Source organism: Frieseomelitta varia, unplaced genomic scaffold, assembly GCF_011392965.1.
Source record: "Frieseomelitta varia isolate USP_RPSP 00005682 unplaced genomic scaffold, Fvar_1.2 scaffold_285, whole genome shotgun sequence".
Classification (NCBI taxonomy): domain Eukaryota; kingdom Metazoa; phylum Arthropoda; class Insecta; order Hymenoptera; family Apidae; genus Frieseomelitta; species Frieseomelitta varia.
The window spans coordinates 2061466-2079351 of NW_025110018.1; the positions used below are offsets into that span (position 1 = coordinate 2061466).

A 17886-nucleotide genomic window follows, 5' to 3' on the forward strand; every position below is an offset into this window, starting at 1 on the left:
AACAATTAATAAATTAGAATTTCATTGACATCTTTTTAGATAAAAAGAAAAGGAAGGAAAATTAAAATATCAATGTAATACTTTACGAAAGCAATTAATAGTTTAGAAAAAATAATTTAAATATATTAATAAAAACGATCTATTATTGCCAATATTCTTCGAATTCGAAAAATATATTTAAAACTAAAATTTATCTATTAATGATAGCTTATGAAAAGAAATATTATTTTTTGAACATATCGTTCTATTTGCATCACATACATTTATACATATATAATTAACAATTATAAAATCATGAATATAAATAAATTTTCTTCGTAAGACCATTTTGTTAATACATCATAATCATAAAATTTTTCGTAATACAATATTGCTGTTAATTTAACTGAATATAAAAACCGAAAAAGTTAAATTAAATTAAATCAAATGTATGTGACTTTTACGTATTAGGAAATACGGTATATGCTTAGTTGCATTTAACTTTTGGAAGAAACAAAACAAACTTGAGTAATAAGAATTTTGAAATAAATGCAATGTATCCAATTGTAAAACTAATTGAACAGTATGAAATACATATACAAATTGGACTTTGGAACAGGTACAGATAGAAAATTGATTCATGAGACATCATAAAATCGAAAAAAAACATGGCAGTTGGCTTTTTTTGAAGCCACGGATGGAACGATTCAGTCTTGAGCGAGCAATAACAAAATTGTCAGTGTCATCGGAACAAGCGAATCCATTACGCATTATCACATAACAATGTAGTGGAACTTAATCGATTTTCTCTTCCAAATATACTTTCATAAAAATTCCAGGGCTCAGAAAGTCAGAGGAACGACAGCATGCGACTAAGTCGCTTATAGTAATGTTTCAGTTTAAAATGCAATGTATACGCGTACTTCTAATCCATTGTATTGTTTTAGTGTCTTCGTTTTTTTTTTATGTTCATTTTAAAAATATTTAATATATATTAAAATTTGATTAAGATGTAAGATTTGATTCTTTTGGATATCTATCAAAATCTTTATTACAAAAATAGTGTTTAATTGCAAAGCAATTTAATTAACGAATTTTACTTTTCTACAAAAATAATATATACATATATTTTTTTAATATATACAAAATGTAGATGAATGAGAAATAATTAAATTTGTTTGATTTGATATTATAAAAACAAATATTTATGAACATTAAAAAAGTTACATATAAAGATACAAACTCTGTTTATACACTAAATTGTAACGTATCATAGAATATACAAGTTTGCAAATTGTGGATAATGTAATTAATATAATCAGATAAATTGAAAAATGTTAAAAATAGAATAAGCAGAATATATTAGGAAACGAAGACTTTAATAATAGATTTAGAAGTATCGCGTCATGTTATGGTACGGCTTACGCCGGCTCAACAATCGCTATAAATAATTCTAAAATATAAACTATATGTACTTTTTATATAACTACAGTACAGGACAGCAAAATACGTTTTCATGACAATAAAGCTCGATAGTAAGTAAACGTTTTATTCCGTTTGCCGGTATTTAAAATACTTTCAAAAAGTAAAATAATCATATAGTTTCGTCTAAAAACAATTTTTTCCTTCCGATATAAATAAAATAATTTATTTTTAATTATGGTATTAATAAAACATAATAAAACATATGACACAACATAAATGAAAAAGGTAAACAGTGAATCTACAAGACGATCGAAATGTAATTCACATTTTAAATTATTTTCACTGTTTTTGCATTCAAATTCGATATATTTTGTATTACTTTCTATCGATTCATTTACAAATGTGTATCTTTGAGACAAATATAATTTACTAACAATTAAAATATAGAAAAACAGATTAATAAATGGACAGTAGAAAACATTTTTCGTAGAAATATCTACAACGTGTATGCGAATCACTCGGTAAACAGGACACCTTAGTTTAAGTAACTCAAATGCCATCGAGCGACTGTTACATTTTACTTTGTTTAATTGATTATCGAGATACAATATTGAATGAACTAACGTCTTTATAATATAACTAATACACGAACAATAAGTCTCTTTATAAAAATCGTCAGAATAATTATTGATGGTATGACTATTAAAAGGGGTGTAGAGCATAATGAGCCCCAGAACGTACAATATCTCTCACGTGAGTAATGTATCGTCTAATTCTTCTATTTTGCCTTCAGGTTGAGATAGAACTTTGCGCAATACTTTGCTGACTACATCCGATAATGATTCTCTGGCACCAACATCCAAGAAAGCCATACAACGCTGAAAAATTCAATTTGTAAAATTATAAATAACCAGTAACAGAAATTTACTTTATAATTTTATCTCATATTATAATTTTACACAATGAAATTGATAAAAATACCTGATATTCTTCTTCTCCTTGTTTCAATCTAAGTACTGCTATGAGAGCAAGTTCACTGTTGGCTTTCACATAACCATTTTTTTCTTTTGTTCCATTTACCAACATAGGTAAAAGCGATTTAAGTAATTCTGGTGACATCCTTTCAGGTGGTATATTACGAGCCAAATGAATGCAAACTTTAGCTAATAACTGTTTCACGTCATTATTATTGTTATTCATTGACTAAAATATAAATTATATGATAAGTTATTTAAATATAAAATTGTAAATAAAATTAAAATAAAAAATTACATATATAATTATTATAAAAATTACATATATAATTATATATAAATTTATATATTTTTTTAAATATTCTTACTCGAACAAAAGGAGGTAAAATTTGTTGAGGTATAGATTGTCCTTCATTCATAAGATATTGAAACAGGTAACCACAAGCTCGTATACCATTCATGATTATTTGAATTCGGTCTGCACTCAAGTATGAAAGAATTACTACACAAACACGATCTTTATCTTTGCTATTATAAATAGTTGTTGGCGATTCCTTTAATACAACAAATAGTGCCGCAGAACGTCCATGTCTAAGCATCCAGTCAACACTGGTATCATTACCTAAAATTATTAATTAAAATATTAAACGTATTTTATTTAAAAAAATTAATAAAAAGAAGAAACAAAAGAATATTTAATGTTACATACATAACAAATCTTCATTAAGCGCAATGTTAAGTTGATCTGGACTGAGCCACCGTATCAATGCTCCAAAACAACCAGCTACAGAGTTCCTTGTAACATCTTCTGGATGTCCAAGCATGCTACTTAAAGTAGCAAAGACTTGTTTTTTCATTGGTTCTGTTATTCTATCACCAGCAGGCGTAAGCACACCTCTTAAAGCTTGCAACATTGTTTCTCTAAATAAAATGTATGTGTAAATTTTGATTATACAAACATATAAATAATGTACAGACTGTTTCATTCAATTGTTTAGTTTACCTAATAGCTGGATCATCACCAGTTTTTATGCCAGTATGAAGATCTGTGAATAGTGGATCGACACGAGTATGAATTATAATGAGATTACTTATAGCATAAGCGGCTTTTAATCTTACTTGTCTGTTACTATCATTCAATGCTTTTAAGAAAGTAGTTTGTAATTGTGGTAAAAATTGTTTTAACATTACTCCAACCTAATCAACGCATTTAAACATTAATTACTTATATTATTTTTGTGTTATTATTTTTCTTAATATTGATCACAAATTATCTTACCTTGCCAAGCAAAATTGCAAGCGTTTCTAAAACTGCTGCTTTAACACTCCAATTAAAGCGATCACCGAGAATTCGAATTAATGGTCCAGTAATATGTACAACACTTGGTTGTAAGGCTGAGGCATTAGTTAATTTTATAACTTCTCCTAGCCCTTGAGCTGCTTGTTCTTTTGCTTCTGGTAGACCATTTAATATAGCTTCTCTGAATATCGGAAGAATAGGAGTAATTCCTTTTGGCAAACAGAATCCTGGCAATAATTCTTGTCCCTTCAAATCAGAAACTGCAAATCGAACAGCTTGTCTAATATCTTGTACATGTGCAATTTGTTGATCAGATGCTAGAGTCTAAAAATGAAATTTAATATATTCATTTTAATAACATTAATTAAAAATTATATTTAAATAAAAAAATTTAATTACAATAACATAAAGTAATATATTAAATAAAAAAAATTATTTTACCTTAGTAACTGCTGTAAGTGCTTCCCAGCTCATCTGTAGTACATCTTTATCGTTATCCGTAAATAAATGAATGAGACCTCGTAATAACTGTGGAACATATTGACTATAATCTGCGCGTGTGTCTCGACAAAAAGCACATAACAAAGTTGCAGCACTTCGACGTCTAGATAAATCGTCTGCTCTTGTAGCTTCCATAAGCTGATCCATAATTGTTCTAATACCAACTTCATCAGTAACAGATAGAATTACTGTTTGACAATATTCTAACTCTTGAACTTCATTTGGTGTTCCTTGAGCACTGGAGAGAGCAGTCAATAGCCCTGGTAGAATTTTGTGAAGAAATCTTGTTAATGCTTCACCTGCTACACTTGCCAAAATTGATAACGCTTTTGTATTAACAGGAGGAGTTGTTAATTGAGGTACTAAATATGGTAAAACAACACGAGATTTGATTGCCATTACTTGGCGTAAACCATCTAAAGTATTCTCTGCTTCAGCTGGATCCGGTGAATTTAATTGTGTTAACATTGCTGGTAATATGTCATCTAATGCTCTAACTCCTACAGTTGAATGCAAACCATCGAAAGTTTTAGCTGCTGCTTGTCGAACTTCTGGTAATGGATCACACAATGCTTTTCTAAAATACAAATAATGGTTTTTATAATTATCGAATCACTGTCTTAAAATTTAACATTTATTGTATATAAATTTACCTTACTGTTGGAACTAAACTAATTACAAAGGTTATCACCATGTCCTTATTTGTACTTGTCATAATTTCTGATAAACCAATACATACACCTTGACGCTGATCAGCTTGATCACTTTGTAAACCTTTCTCCAAAATAGGTATAATTTCTGGTAACACTCTTTCACCTAATTTTCTAACTAGATCTCCTAAAGTTCTCGCTGCCACCTGTCGTTTATCATTACTTGTACTAGCTAGGCAGCCAAGTAATAAAGTAAATAATGTCGGTAATATTTCTCTTAAAGTCCTTGGCGTATTCGTTACAACAACTTTCCATACATGAAGAGCAGCTTGGCGTACCATTAATGCAACATCTGATCTACCCATATAGAGTCCGGCTAAAACACGATTTCGTCTTTCAGCACCAAGGGCATTAATAATGGCATAATGTGACTGTTCAGTTCCAAAATTATCATCTTCACTTGCTGTTTCTGTTGACATTTTTCCTGAGACTCCAGAAATTCGATATAACAAATCCCCAAGTAATTGAACTGATGAATATCTAATACGCCAATTATCATCAAAAAGACTCTTTTCTAATTCTGGTAATAGCAACATAATAGCAGAATCAGCATAAAGATTAACAATACGTTGTCCCGCTCTAAGTGCTGTTTCACGAACATATTCATTTTCATCAGCTAAGGCTTTCAAAATAGGATTAATGATTTGTCCAATATAAGGTGTAAATTCTGTAGTAAATGCACTTGGCATGTAAATAAACATCATAATATAACCATCCTTGACATGAGGAGCTATATCAGTTCTTTCTGCGGTACTAATAATTTCAGGCATAAGTTTATGAAGTTTTTCAACACCTAATCCCCTCACAACTTCCGAAAGACCTTGTGCAGCACCTGATCGATCAACGCTACTCGTTTCAGATGTAAGCGTTTGCATTAACCACGGAAGTAAATCTTCAAAACTAGATTCACCCATTCCTCGTACCATAGCACCTAACGCTCTTGCAGATACACTTCGTACTTCTGGTACGGGATCTAATAAACTCGTTTTTAAACCAGGAATAATGGTTGGCAAATATGGAGTTAAATCTTTTTGATCAGTTAAAGAATACATATTTCCAATAATTTGAGCTGCCATTTTTCTTGTTTCTGTTGAACGATCCAAAAACGCTCGTTGTACTACAGGCATAATAAGAGCTAATGATGGAGCATCAATAAAATGTACAAACTGAGTATCTAAAAGAGTTTGGAGACAAGTAGCTGTTTTATGAGAAGGATCTTGTAAAGCTTTTAATAAAACTGGCACAATAGCTTGAATCTCCGGATTACGAATTACACTTCCAATAACTTTAAGAGCTTCTGCACCTGCCTCTTGAACTTTTGTATGTGAATCGCTAAGTACTTCGATTAGTTTTGGAACTATACTTGGTAAACAACTACTAAGTTGTTTTGGTGCACAATATGCCATTGCACCCAATAATTCAACAGATCCTTAAAAAGTGGAAATAAAATTATGTAAAACTTAACACATAATTATTAATTTAAACAATATTAATATTTTAATTATTTACCAGTTTTAGTCCTCCACGAATCTTCTTCTAATGCTGCTAATAAACTAGGTAAAACAAGTTTTACACCATGTGCAGATAGTTTACTCATAACTACACGAGCTGTATCATCAGTAGCCGCTCTGACATATTGACTTGAATCTCCAAAACACAGCAACAAGTGTGGTAATACATGAACAATGTATGGTTCAAATAATCTACCAAGCATTGTACATAACATTTCAAAAGCAAATAATGCTCCTTCTCGATGCCTATAGTTTTTTTTATCCTGAATGGCATTAGTTAATGTAGTCATAATATCAAGTTGCTTTAGTGCCAATATTCCCATACCCTTGATTATGCCTGCTAAACCATAAGCTGCACCTTTTCGTTCTCCATATTTGTCTGATTTTAACAATTGATCCATTAATTTATCTACAATTTTTGGTGCATCTTCTTTAATAGAAGGTACCAAATGTGGTAAACAATTAGCTACTGCTTCTTGCACTTGCTGTGATGGTGTGGAAAGAGCAGCAATTAAACGCATAACTATCGGTTTAATACGCGAGTCATCTTTGTCCAAGTGTCTTGCTAATGATCCCATAAGAATAACTACAGATTGTTTGATTGAATCGAAACTACCAATTTTTGGTGCTTTATCCATAAAGTCTTCGAAAACAGGTAACAAAGAAGTTATATTTGCTTTTCCATGAAGATCAACAACAGCTACAGCAGCAGTTAACATTTCTGTTCGGACAGCTTGATTTCTATCTCCTAAACCAGTAGAGACAAAAAATTGCACAAGTTTAAGTATTGTATCGGCACTAAGAAGAGGTGCCATTTGAGCTAATGCAAGTGCCACACCTCGTCGTGGACCCCAGGTATCAATAGGTTGTTCAACCACTCGTCCAAAATCGTTTAATTTTGGTGGAATCATAGTTAATTTTTCTTGATACAATTGTAATAATTTATCCAAAATGATTGGTACTAGATGGAGAACTTCAGTTAAACATTGTGCCAAAGCACAAGCAGCTGCTTGCTGTACAGGTTCTACAGGATGCGCAATGTCTTGGATCAGTTCATCAGCAAGTTTATCTGCATGCATTACTAAATCTGCGGCAGTCCATAACTCATTAGCAAGAATTTTATTCTCATCACAAATATCAAACTTAGCAATCCAAATTCTTCTAACAAGATGAGAAAGTTGTACAGAATGTTCTTTTTGAGATGGAAAAGCTTGTCTCACAACTAATAATGCTCTTAATGCTGCATCTCTTATTGTAGATAAAGAATTTTGTAATGCCCCAATTAAAGAATCTATATCTTCATTAGTTGCTATTGCAGTACCTGATTGACCACTACCGGATTGAGCAACGTCTAATAATGTTGCAACTGCATGTGACTGTACTCTGCCACTTGTGATTTCCATTAATTCTATTAATAGATCAAACATATGTTTACGTGGAAGCAACTGAGGATGTTTCATATCTCTAAAATCAGAACTCCCTCTTTGTTTAGCATGTTCTTGTATTATTTGCAATCCTTGAACTATCATATTATCATCCTTATAAGATAATAAAGTTTTCTTTATAAATGGAAAGATGTAGCAAAAAGTTGGTGCTGTAAATAATTTCTTATGTTTTATTGTTGTTGTGTGTAAAAGATTTAATGTTCTTTTTACTGCAGTATCAAGATTTTCCTCTTCCCAAGCTTGATTGAGATCACACTGTGGTTGTAATTGTCGTAATGTAACATGTGCTACTAAATCAGTAAGAATTGGATTATTTATTTTCACAATTTCTTTTAAATGAATATAAAGATCTGACATTGCAGGAGCAGCTAATGGCGATCCCAAGTTTTTCAAAATTAGAGGTAGAAAATCTTTTAAGTATATTGACAATTCTTGACTATTTCCTCGTATAGAACACATAGTTAGAGATACAACAATATCTATTCTAATAAATTTCAATTCCGTCAATCTTTTACGAATTGCAGTTTCTTTTGCCATTTGTGCTTTAAGGATTTCTTCTTGCTTTGGTGTTAATTTAGGCTCTTGTATTTTTCCTTCCTTTTTTCGTTTCTCATATAATTCTCGCCTAAGCTGCAATTCTTCTTGCTGTTCTTTAAATGAATACACTTTACTCTCTCTTCTCATATTCATTGAATTGAGAATATCATTTTCATCATTTGTTGGTAATACACTTTTATCATACAGTTCCCCTTCTGGAGTGAGATAAGTAAAGTATTCGTCTTTAGTAACTTTTAAGATCTCTGGATCATCAAGTTTATTTGTAATGTTAAATACTATTCCAGGTAATATGATGTCTGGTATAATTGATATCACTTTTGTTAATGCATTTTCATAACTAGCAACAGGTTTATAATTTTGTACAAGTATTCTTTTAATTTCATGATTAAATGTACATAAAAATTTTTTTGGTACAAGATTAAAGTTTTTTGCAATTTTAAACCATAAATTTGGCATTGCTTTATAGATTGCAGGATGATGAGATGGTATTAGTGCATCTCTTGTCATTTGCATAGCAGGTAATTCAAATAAAAAAGAACCTGAACAAATAGCAAATAACCCGTCTGCAAGACATCTACCAGTTATCTCACAATTAGAAGAATCTTCTTTATTTTCACTATCATTTTCAGATTTAATTTTTACATTTTCTATGAATTTATTATATTCCATTAGTAGTTCTTGTGCAGGATCATATGTACTCAAACCAGTTAAAACTTTTTTAATTAATGGGAAACAACGTTTTCTTATTTTATATTTCGGAGCTGTTGCACATGCTACAATTGCTCTGTGAACACCATTTAAAGTTTTTTCATTTAATTTATCTCCAAATTCAATAATTAGTCTTTTGCAAAGTAACATGAGGTGATACAATATATCATCTCCACAAGTTGACAAAAATTTTTCTGAGAAGAATATTTGCTCATCAATCGCATGCCACAATACAGTTTGTTTGTCATTTTCCACTTGATTAGCAAGAACAAATTTCAGTAACAAATAAGAAGCTACTAAACCCTCTGTGACTGCAACTGGTTGTGCAGACTGTTGCATAGCTCTGCTTATTGCTTGTATAAGCAATGGGGTTATTACTTCAGAATAAGAAACTACTGGTGTAGAAAAGAATAGTTTAATATAAGCAGTACGCACTGCTGCAGTTGAAGTTTTAGCAGTCATACCTTTTTTAAATGCATCTATTACACATTTTGGAACATTATTTGCAAATTTATTAGACCACAATGCCATCATTTCAAGAGCATGAATTAATGTTTTCTCATGAACTTCAGTTTCAAGAACTTTAATAAAATGTTCGCAGGCTGTTTCAGCTAATCTTTCAACACTACTTCCTGAAGCTGCATTGTAACTAAGATTGCCAGCACCTTGCAATACAGAAATTTTGTGAGTTGCAACTGTAAGTTTTCCTTCTGATCCATGAAATACAGCAAATACAGATGATAATAAATTTTCCAAAGCAGCAGTATCTGAACATTGAAGAGCAAGTCTACGACAAGCTCCTACAGCTTCGTCTCTAACTAAATCTTCCTTTGAATACAAGTTAGCAAATAATCCTTTACTTATATCTTGACTATACTGACTTAAATCAAGACTTAAACCACTTAGAATATGTCCAACCGATTCAATAATAATTTCTGGATTTCTTAACATAGCTTTTTGCAAAGCTGGTAACAGTTGACTTTTAAACTCATCATGAGATATTCTACGAAGAAGAGGTACAGCATTATGAACAACATAGAGATCTGGTTTTTTCTTACAACTAATAGTTAGCTTTATGAAAGCATCTATGGTGTTTGTCTGTAAAAGAAAAACAAATATTTATTTGCTAATGTTTATTACAAAAAATAAAAAATATTACTTAATATAAAAACAGTTTTTTTAACACAAATGTTATCAAATATAAATTTACCTTCAATTTTACCACTAAATCACTTTTCTTTGCATCAACTAAATACATAGTTAGTAAACTCGCAAGAACAATTACACCGTTTCCAGCTTCCAGTTTTGTTAGTGTCTCTAAATACACAATATCAATATCTTTAACACTTGACCATTGATGCGCAAGTAAAACATATACTTTATTTGTCAATTTTTTGTCCATGGATGCCAAAGCTGCTGCACTCAAATTTGCCTGTGCTTCAATAAGTTTTGGTAATTCTGAATTCATATCTGAATTGCTTTTGTATCCATGCAGAATAATTAATGTTGACCATTTTAATGCAAGATACGCTGTTAAAGACGTGTTCGTACTACAAAAGAACTTATTATTAGTAACTTATAAATATTAATACACGGTATAAAATTTAAACTTTTTAAAATAAATGTATTCTAGAAGCTAATATAATTACATACGTAGGAACTACATTTTTATGCCATGTAGCTTGTTCTACAATAACATTTGTCATATGTTTTATTGTAGGTACTGGTTGCTTTTTTAACAGTTCTTCAATTAACTTTTTCACGTAAGATTGGGAAGCAGTATCCTTATATCGATGTAAAGTAGAAGATATGGTTTTGCAAATTCCATTGACAATCTTCTCATTGATGCCTAAAAATACAAAAATGATATCTATTAATTTGAGTTAACTTTTAATAAAAAAAATTAACTTTAGTTTTAACTAAAAGAATCAGATAAAAGTATCTCTTTTAATAAATATACTAACATATTAATGTATAAAAAAAATATTTAGTTTGTATCAACATGTCCTCATACATTATATACATGCATATTTGTGATAATAATTCTATTTTTATAACTGATGTTAAAATTGACAGAAAAATTGAAAAATTTAAAATTATAGGTGCAATGTACAAAAATTGTAAATATTGTAATAAAAAAAATAAAATTATTGTAAACAGGAAATAAGTGGTCAAATTTTGGTATTATATTTTGCTAAAGGAAGAAAACAATCATATAAACATAGGACTTCTTTTCTGAAATATACACATATTTGATTTTTTGAAAATTCGTCAAAATAATTGTTAGATATAGAATTTCAAGCAAAATTTCTTTCAGTATATCAATTGTATTATTCGATATTATTTTTCTTGATGCATTAATTTTAAAATATATTTATAGGAGACAGAAAAGTTTCCTCTTTTCATTAACAAGTTTTTAATCAAAGTTATAAATCTTTATCAAGATATTATTCGTATTTTCATTTCTTACCAGGATTTGACAACACACTGACGACATTTTGTAGAAGCACTCGCCGCTCGTTTTTACTGGCGGTTTGAATTCGATTCGGTAAATCTTTTAATGCTTTCGTTAACTGTAACAAAATCAATCATAAGAAATTAGTAATTACACGACAATAATATAGTTTCTGAACTTCCACGTGACAGACTCACCTCAACATCCGCCATATTTCTTCAAAAACCGGACTATCTTAAAGCGCCATCCATCATTGGCTTAAGTAGCATCCAAAATATATATGCTACTGAAAATTGTTATTCTTTTGAATTATGTATCTTATTTAATTAAATGTGTATTTTAATAATCTACTTTGAACATATATTTTAGGAATATATTTTAAATATATATTTTATTTTTAAGTATATATTTTTTATTTAAAAAAAAAAATTGTCAAATATTTGTTTTAAAAATAATATAAATATTATTTTACTTCTATATTTTATGAAATTAGTTCATGTTACATATATAAATATTATATTTTTATAAATTCAACTATTTAAATTCATATGTAATAGAATTTTTGTGTTAGATTTATAGAATATTTGCACATTTTGAAAATAAAGAAATTGCGAATTATAATACTTATACTTTTAAGTATTAATTATAAAATATTAATTATTTGCTATTTTATTATACATATCTTGTATAATCAAATAGAACTATATATGAGTGTTTGTTATTTATTAAACAAATGTTATTAAAAAAGATGTCATAGAAAGATATAATATTTATTAGCATTGTATTGTTTTTAATTATTGGTAATACATATTAAGTGCTAAATGATTTTTTTAGAGATACATGCTTATTAATTAATTAATGACAATTAACTTATTAAGTAAAATTTATAAAATATTAACATTTAAGATTTTCAATTATATTAGGTTATTCTAATTTTTTTCAATTTTTATACAATTTTCAATTTTTATTTCAATTTTAAACTTTTTTATGTTGGTAACATTGTTAGTCTGTTTTAATATGTATTATTATATATATTGACAATGTATTTGTGTACATACATGTATATTTATTCTTTAAAAAATTTATTGTATTATAAACGTAATCGTTTTATAGTTTTAGACATTAATAAGACTAATTTGATATTATTATAAAACTGATATTTGTGTATATATTTAAAAAGAATTAATTTAAACTCTTAAATTCAATATTTTATAATTTATAATATTCAATAATTTAAATAATTTTTTAAACAAAACATTTAGTATGACTGCTATACCAGTTCACATTGAAGGATGGAGTCTAAATAAGATTTTAGGTTCTGGAGGATTTGGTATTGTTGAACTTTGGACACATGAAAGTGGTAAAAAAATTGGTATGTAGCTTTTCTGTAAAGAAAATAAAATAATAATTAATATTTTAGTACTTAATATTTTATTTACTAATACTGATTAAAATAGTTATTATTTGAATGATATAAAATGAATTCTGAAAATAATAAATATTTATTTTATGAAAACTATAGCAATTAAGATATGTAAACGAGATGTTAAACAATTAAAAGAAACACAACGAAAAAGATGGATTCATGAAGTACAGATAATGAAACGTTTGAAGCATCCAAATATTGTTAAAGGATTAGATTTACCATTTAAACATCCAGATGATAAAGTAGATTTACCTTTATTATGTATGGAATTTTGTAGTAAAGGTGATCTAAGAAAGGTAAATCTTAAAATATATCTTTCTTTGATTAATGACATGATATTTCTGTTTATATTATCAATATTTTTTAGATTTTAAAAAAGACAGAAAATTGTTGTGGTGTTAGTGAAAAAGAAGCAATTAATGTAATGAAAAATATTTCTTCTGCAGTAGAATATTTACATTCTAATAACATTACTCATCGTGATCTAAAACCTGAGAACATAGTTCTACAAGATGAATATAACATTGTAAGTAATATTGCTTTAAATATAGATTTTATTAAATATATACATAACAAATAATAGCAATTATACATAAAATATGTTTTAGATTTCATATAAATTAATAGATTTGGGATATGCGAAAGAACTTGGAGAAGATAGTACCTCTGGATCTTTAGTAGGTACATTAAATTATATAGCTCCAGAACTACTATGGAAATTAACATATAGTTGTTCTGTTGACTATTGGAGTTTAGGTATTCTCTTTTATGAACTTATCACTGGAACAAGACCATTTCTACCTAAAATGCAACATACTATGTCATGGTATATTATATAATGATGAAAAATTACAGATAAAATTTCAATGTTAATTAACTTATATATTTTTTAGGATGCAACATATTAAAAATAAAAAATATGATGATATTTGTGCTTTTAAATCAAAAGGAAAAATAGTTTTCGCTCAAGATATTGTTGGTCCTACAAATTTATCTAAGTAATAATAAACTAAAGTAAGTCAATAGTAATGATAACAAAGTAATATTAATTTTATTTATTATATTTCTTATTAGTAACCTTCGAAATAAGTTGGTACAATGGTTTAAAGTTGTTTTACAATGGGATCCAAAGAAAAGAGGGAAACAACATGAAAGTGGAGTAACGAAGTTAGTGGTATTTGAATTGTTGCATTCTATTCTATCAAAACAGGTATTTTGATATAAAATTTTTCATATATTAATACACAATAATTTCATTATTATATACAATTAACATAATAATACACAATAATGAAATTATTGTGTATTTAAAAATACACATTATTATTTAAAATATAAATACTTCTTTAGATAGTCTACGTATTTGCTGCATCAATGTATAAAACTAATGCATATGAAGTAGATAGTACTACTAAGATTACAGATTTGCAATCTATGATTGAAAAGGATACTAATATACCATTAAATCAACAAACTTTAACAGATTACTTTGGTAAAGTTCTTATTGAAAATCAAATACCACTTTTATCACAAATTCAGGTATAATATAATGTTTTTTTTTGTGTTTATTATATCCACTTGAGTCCCAGGTAGCGCGATCGCGTTGTTTAGATTTCATGTCGAAAAATCCCAGTACATTTGAATCTATGGACACTGATGGTGCACTCAGAATCTGTCGAAATAGTGCAACTTTACTAAACCAAATGTTTACATCAACGTTGAAAAAATTGTGCTTTTCCTTCATTCATTCACACTCAATTTCAAAAATAATTTTCGAAATGAAATTGAACCGATCTCTTCGTATTCAATTAAGACAAGTGCTATTGCATTTTCAACAATGTTTTTTCAATGATCCCTGGGATTCAAACGAATATTCTGATTAACTCTTCAACGATTAGCTTTGTACATATCAAATAGTTTGAGTTTTTATGTCATTTGAAGCAATTTTCATCGTCAAATGTCATCTAAGACAATTTTCTAAATAATTTCTTGTCTATTTCTTTCTTGAGATATAGCATTTGTTTTTAAGACATTATTTTCATATAATAGAATGATATAATAAAATATTTTAGCAATAAAATATTATATTTGTATAAACGAGAGTCATGTGACACTCTGTCGTTAAAGAGTTAAATCTATGATAAAATAAAATAAAACAATATATAAATTTATGTTACATAGCCTTGTTTTAATTTAAATTACTAATTTTTTCGTAGGATTCAGTTTTATTCGTTTTTAAAAATGAAAGTCCTTTAAAAGAGAACATTCCTATGCCAGTTATTCCTATAGAAATTCAAAAAATGGTAAAATTGCCAAAAAATCAATTAGATTTTGAAACATTGCAAGATTATTACAAAGTATCAATATTTTTTGTCAATCAGGAAATAAATTTGTTTCGACTGTTTTTTTTTGCCTTAACTATAAAAGTGTAAGTGTTTTACATTATTAATTTTTTAAACACTTTGTAATTTGCCAGTTCATATATAAAATTAATATTAGTTTATTTTAAAATTTCATTCACGTATGAAATCAATATTTCAGCGATTTGGTAATCACAAGACTTGATACATTTAATAAAGATATAATAAATACATTAATAAATATAAATAAGTTTTTAAATGAGGTATCTACAGTTTGTAATAAATGGAAAGAAGAATATATAGATAAGGAGAAGCTAACAGCTTTGGAAATTAATTATAAAAAAGTTACTAAACTTGTTAAGGCCGCTGATCAAATAAAATTAAAATTTGATCTACTAATACAAGAAAGCAGTAAATTAAATGATGCAGTGAAATCTATTGATTACATTAAAGATATGTTTCAAATGTGAGTAAGGAATATTAAAAATGGGCGAATTTTGGTATTACACAAGAATGAAAAATTTTTTTTACAACACATAATGATACGCATTTTAAGGAATAAAAAATTTAATAATCTGCAAATTATGATTTATTGATTAAATAATTATTCAGAAAATCACACAAAAGATTATTTAAAAACATAGCAATAAATGGAGATTTAAAAATAATTAATAATTCAAATTAATGCGTCGTAAAAATAATTAAAAACAAGCAATTGAAATAATTGTTAGTCTATAAGTTTATTCTTAAACTTATAAAAAAACTTTTTCTTCCCAATTTATACTAAAATTTGCTGCGTATTTCTAATATTTTTTTTTTACTTTTATGTTTTGAAAAAATATTTACAATGTTATGTTTAAATTTTGGACAGATATAATAAAATCACAGAAATTTATGAATTACATAAAGATGAATACTCTCATAAAGATATAAGACCAACGGAGGTAGCAAAATTAATTTTTGAATTCTTAAAAATACAAGGAGAACAATTTTGCAATATTTTTGGAATTATAAAGTATGCATATCATCAATAAATATATTATATGTTAAGTTATAATTAATGTATCTTATATTAATATAATTAATATTTTCAGACAAGTAGCGAAATTAGAATCAAAACTCCGAACATTGGAAATGATTTTTAATTCAGTTATTGCTTTGAAGACAGTGTATTGTGAAGATTTTCAAAATATAACACAACGATCTCTTGATAACATCTCTAATGAAAAATGTTTAAAAAATGAAACTACAAATATTCTATCAAATATAGAAGTGTCAAATGAATTTAATAGTAATCAATCTTTAAATATGTCTAATATTAAACATCAAGAAATGATGGATGTACAGAATGATGTGATATATGATAACTTAATAATACGTTATACGTATGTTTCATTACGATTTTCATTTTAAATAATTATATGATATCTGAAATGAAGGCATAAATATATTTTTATTTTTTATTTTGGCAGATTGGATAATCTTTTAATGGAAATGCAAAATAGATATATGGACCTACTTAGTTTAGAATTATAAATATATGGTGGGAAATGTAAGTATGTATTACAGTGTTTGATTTTAAAAATTTTATTTTATCATTCAATAATATTTTATTATTTTTAGATTAAAATATTTCTATAAAATATACTTTTAGAAACTTATTTAATTATTTGCATTAATCACTGCAGCAATGTTATTGCTGTGTGATTCTTGATGCTCTTGAAATATAATGTCGTACACCCCATTTAATATTAGCATCTTTGTCTGTTTTGAGATATGTATAAACAGGACCATTTATTATATTTTTCTGTTTTATCTTCCATCCAATGTTATTTGACGATATTGAATGATCTGAAAATGATTATATATCAATATAAAACATGTTAAAATACTTTATTAAAATAACACCAAAATTTTATTTTATGTGCTGGTCTAAAATTGGCTGTGAACAAGAGGTATGATAATATATAAATATGTAATATATACAGTGCCATTAAATAGTTCATCTTTAAGGCAAATATTAAAGTTGTTTTGTAAAGTATCATATGTTATGCAAAAATAATAAATAATTTTTTCAAGATATTTTATATTTATCTTTCCACACATATGACATTTTATGTGAAATTTTTAGTATATGTTTATGATTAATATGAAGTAATTTAATATATATAACATATATTTATGTATACATATCGCATACGTACGATGAAAGTGATACAGCTTGAAATAGTATTTTCTAGAAGAAACAAAACGATGTAATTTGAAATATAATGTAATTAAATATACACTTATTCACAATAATAACCAGGATAAAACACAATAAAATATATTTATAGAATATAGCACACTGTCATATGAATTTGGAAGAATATTATAATTGTTCTTTATCGGCCAAATTATAAAAGTGAATAAGATTTTCATAATTAGTTAAGGAGAATCTCATAATAATTCTAAAATTGTTTTTTGGGTTGTGTCACTTTTATCGCTAAGTTTACGACATGATTAATACATTTTTTATTCCTTTATACATTCTA

General features: G+C 27.4%; 2 protein-coding genes across 5 annotated transcripts; one reads left to right on the top strand and one right to left on the bottom strand.

Moving 5' to 3' along the window:
* Window positions 1-950: 950 nt before the first annotated feature.
* Window positions 951-11856, bottom strand: LOC122529313 (eIF-2-alpha kinase activator GCN1). Its single transcript, XM_043655312.1, has 13 exons — window positions 11764-11856; window positions 11582-11684; window positions 10765-10960; window positions 10322-10661; window positions 6399-10209; window positions 4833-6318; window positions 4120-4756; window positions 3658-4002; window positions 3382-3575; window positions 3088-3299; window positions 2747-3000; window positions 2386-2607; window positions 951-2282 (listed from the first exon to the last, which is right to left on the bottom strand). The coding sequence occupies exons 1-13, from the start codon at window positions 11776-11778 to the stop codon at window positions 2154-2156; spliced, it is 7944 nt and encodes a 2647-aa protein (XP_043511247.1). The 5' UTR covers window positions 11779-11856; the 3' UTR covers window positions 951-2153.
* Window positions 11857-12745: 889 nt separating this feature from the next.
* Window positions 12746-17690, top strand: LOC122529363 (inhibitor of nuclear factor kappa-B kinase subunit beta-like). Of its 4 annotated transcripts, none has more exons than XM_043655412.1 (13): window positions 12746-12938; window positions 13089-13288; window positions 13360-13518; window positions 13601-13818; window positions 13886-13990; window positions 14067-14202; window positions 14343-14531; window positions 15209-15420; window positions 15534-15818; window positions 16224-16367; window positions 16447-16737; window positions 16825-16904; window positions 16976-17690. In XM_043655412.1, the coding sequence occupies exons 1-12, from the start codon at window positions 12830-12832 to the stop codon at window positions 16886-16888; spliced, it is 2112 nt and encodes a 703-aa protein (XP_043511347.1). In that variant the 5' UTR covers window positions 12746-12829; the 3' UTR covers window positions 16889-16904; window positions 16976-17690. The 4 variants fall into 4 exon arrangements, with proteins under 4 accessions (XP_043511347.1, XP_043511348.1, XP_043511349.1 ...); XM_043655413.1 differs by having other exon boundaries at window positions 17007-17690; XM_043655414.1 differs by having other exon boundaries at window positions 17308-17690.
* Window positions 17691-17886: the final 196 nt, after the last annotated feature.